At 42.0% G+C, this 3,113-nt stretch overlaps 1 protein-coding gene across 1 annotated transcript; it reads right to left on the bottom strand.

Moving 5' to 3' along the window:
- Positions 1–807: 807 nt before the first annotated feature.
- On the bottom strand, positions 808–2,895 carry BCR41DRAFT_367061 (hypothetical protein; the record flags this gene model as incomplete). Its single annotated transcript, XM_022026268.1, has 5 exons — positions 808–981; positions 1,519–1,596; positions 2,053–2,145; positions 2,527–2,537; positions 2,712–2,895. 5 exons carry the CDS (start codon positions 2,893–2,895, stop codon positions 808–810), a joined length of 540 nt encoding a protein of 179 aa, XP_021886111.1.
- Between the last annotated feature and the right edge of the window lie 218 nt (positions 2,896–3,113).

The following is a 3,113-nucleotide window of genomic DNA, read 5'->3' as shown; positions in this document are numbered from 1 at the left end:
TAAATAATTCTAACACAATAAAAGAACACACACACTACTCAAAGACTGGACGAGAACAGTCAGTACTCAAATGGCTCTTGTGTAAAAATAAGGAACAAGGAGCCAGATTTTCCTGAGCTGTTGCTCGTTAAATAGTTGGTGGCGAACCCTCTACACGTGACTAAAACTAAAACCAACAATATCAAACGTTTGGATGAGATGCGACTCATGGGTAAGCATCTCAAGAATGCTTGCTTGAACACACTAATAATACCTGCGCCAAGAGGCTGCGTAACAGGTGTTGAATTCACCGGGAGTCGTTGGATGCGGCGGTGCTTCCAAGATTGATTGGTGGAAGGGTCACGCATATCGATGTTGTTGTGTTGTGGAGCTGAACCTAGGAGAAGTAGGCTTGGCTCCGTGAGCTGGCCATCGAGTTCATTCAACCATTTCACAAAGATATGATTCGTCATCCACTCGACTCGGGCTTCTTTACAGCGATCTTACTTGCCGGCTCCTCGCCAATGCCCTGGGCGATGGTTTTGCCTAGTATATAATATATAACATGCCAACCTAATGTTTAATATTTACCAGGGTTTCCAGTAGTTGCTTCTCCTTACCAATGTCTAGTGGCTTCAATGCACACATAGGTTCTGCCTTGAGGAGCGATGCGCCCGAAGCGTTGATACAAAACAGGATGGAGCACGGCAGTCCCTATTTACCTTGACTCCGGCTTCCGAGCCCTGCGTTGTATCCCTTCGTCTGTTTCCAGAACAAATTTGTTCCAGATTTTCCTCGATTTGCAAATAAAGAGGTTTTCCTCAAAAACTAGCTTAGGAGACCCTCCCCCCATTCTCTAAGGGATCTCGATTCGCGTTCCAATTTCACACTGAATGGGAGTTCATGAGGTTCACGTTGAGCATTACGCATTACATGATTCATCGGTTTCTTTAATTCCTTCATTCCATACTCCTCCATTTCACGCACTTCACTCACTGGACCCTACTATTCATAAATGCTCATGAAATCAAAGAACTTTATCCCTCCATATCACACCAGCCGCCTAGCTCACCCCCCCCCCACAAAAAAAAAACAAGATAAAGTAATAAATGAAGAATAAATATCTCGAATCCCAAGTCTCCAGGGCCAGCACCGGCTTCCTGGGGCCAGCTCGATTCCAACCTCCTTTACTGACACTTATCATATGGTGTGACATGCATTTAGTGCCCATAAAAATCTAGAACAAATTCGTTCTAGATTTTGTGACGGACGAAGGGATAACGCGCCATACACATTGACGCGATAAATCTTTGATATGGGGTTTTAGAATGAACTCATGTCACCTTATAGATGGATACGTAGTTACCTGGTACAAGCTCCTCCACCAGAAAATGAATAAATACCTCGTAGTTGTAATATGTGGGCCCACATCTGATTCTCACTTTTTCTACTGCTCATGATCTATCTCCAAAATATTTTTCACGTTGTCTTGAGCGGCAAAAAAAGACTGAATTTTTTTTTTTTTTTTTTTTTTCCTACTTTACAAACCACCTCCCCACCCAGGATGCAGTAAGGCGGTATTGGAGAGTCCAAGTAATAAAATTGAGGCGACAGTATCTAAAATAAATATAAAAGAAGAGAACCTGCCCCACTCACATATAACCAGCGTAGAGTGTAAAGGTGAAATGACGCATTTATGTTATTATTCTATACAGAAGCCTGTCATTGCTTGTTACGAGTCTATTGCGGATGGAGGCCTTTTATATTATTAGCAAGCGAGTTAATGTGATGATAACCCGCAACAGATTATTGAGATCCATAACACTGTTCATCTCTTAAGTATCATTTTGGTTAACAGAGTAGATAGGTATGTCATGTAGCGGTGGTAAGGGGATATATGGAATAAAGGCGTTTCCCTTATATATTTAACGGCCTTAAACAGTGGAATACAAAGAAAGGATGGTAAAAAATAAATAAATAAATAAATTAGGTTCAAAGATGACGGACAAAGCGCGACGGTGAGAAAAAGAGATGATGCACAATGCTTTGGTAATAAGAAAAATCCCCTTTTACCTGAAAAACATTTCCCCAAGTGAGCCGGCTCTCCTTGCAGCAATCGGCCTCTTGCCAGACAAAGTGTTGCACCTTTAAAGCTCCTGTACATGTCTATACTATAAATGACGTGAGGAGAAGAAGGGATAAAGAAGGACCAGGAACAGATGCTTTTTTTTGTGGTCAAACCCCCTTAGTTAAGAGAACAAGGCACCGAAAAAGTGGAAACTAGATTCAGGATCGCAACGCCTACACCCCTTGGGTGATATTCGTTATATTAGTTGTACTATTTACATCTCTCTTTGCGCTTTGCCGCGGAACGTTGAACGGGAAGTTTCCCTGGAAAAGATCATTTGAAATACCCACGTTGAGAGCCACATTTGCTTTTTCACATCTACTTTTACTCTTGTTTTTTTTTCATTTCTTCCCTTTCCTCTCTTGCATCGCATTAAGATTGTATCCCCTCAGAGAGCGCTTACTGAACAATCCATTTACCCTAGACATTGCTGTAAGTAAAAAAAAAAAAAAAAAAAAAGCTTATCATTTTTGCAAAGGCATTTTTATCTAAATAGGAGTTGCTTTCTCATAATGTAAATCAGTAGATCACAATCAATAGAAAAAGAAAAAAAGAGGACAATATTCGATGTTCAGCTGCTTTTCGTCACGAGGCGTTCTCTCACCATCTGAGGCTCTAAGGGAATTCAATAGTAGTATGGAAGACTCTGGAATAGAAAGTAATGGCAGTGCCGCCCTCAAGAAGTTGTGTCTTAATGCACATGCTGCACTGTCTCGAATCCAGCGGTCGGAGAGAAAGAGGCTTGTCTCCTCAAGCTCCGCTGAAGACCAGAAGCTCTGCCAAAGCATTGGTTTAGCCCACTACAAAGTCGCTTGCTTATTCCAAAGTCTGGGCCACACATGCAAAGCTAAGAAGAACGACAAAAAAGCAGAGAAGTGGGGATATATTCCAACCCGCCAAGAGTCATTACAGCCAGATAGCTCTGCTAGCAACAACAACAACAACAGCAATAGAAGTAGCAACAGCAACGGCAACAGCAACGGCAACGGCAACAACAACAGCAACA

This window comes from Lobosporangium transversale, assembly GCF_002105155.1.
Source record: "Lobosporangium transversale strain NRRL 3116 chromosome Unknown BCR41scaffold_2, whole genome shotgun sequence".
Classification (NCBI taxonomy): domain Eukaryota; kingdom Fungi; phylum Mortierellomycota; class Mortierellomycetes; order Mortierellales; family Mortierellaceae; genus Lobosporangium; species Lobosporangium transversale.
The sequence above is the reverse complement of the archived record's forward strand: the minus strand, read 5'-3'. Positions and strand labels throughout refer to the sequence as shown.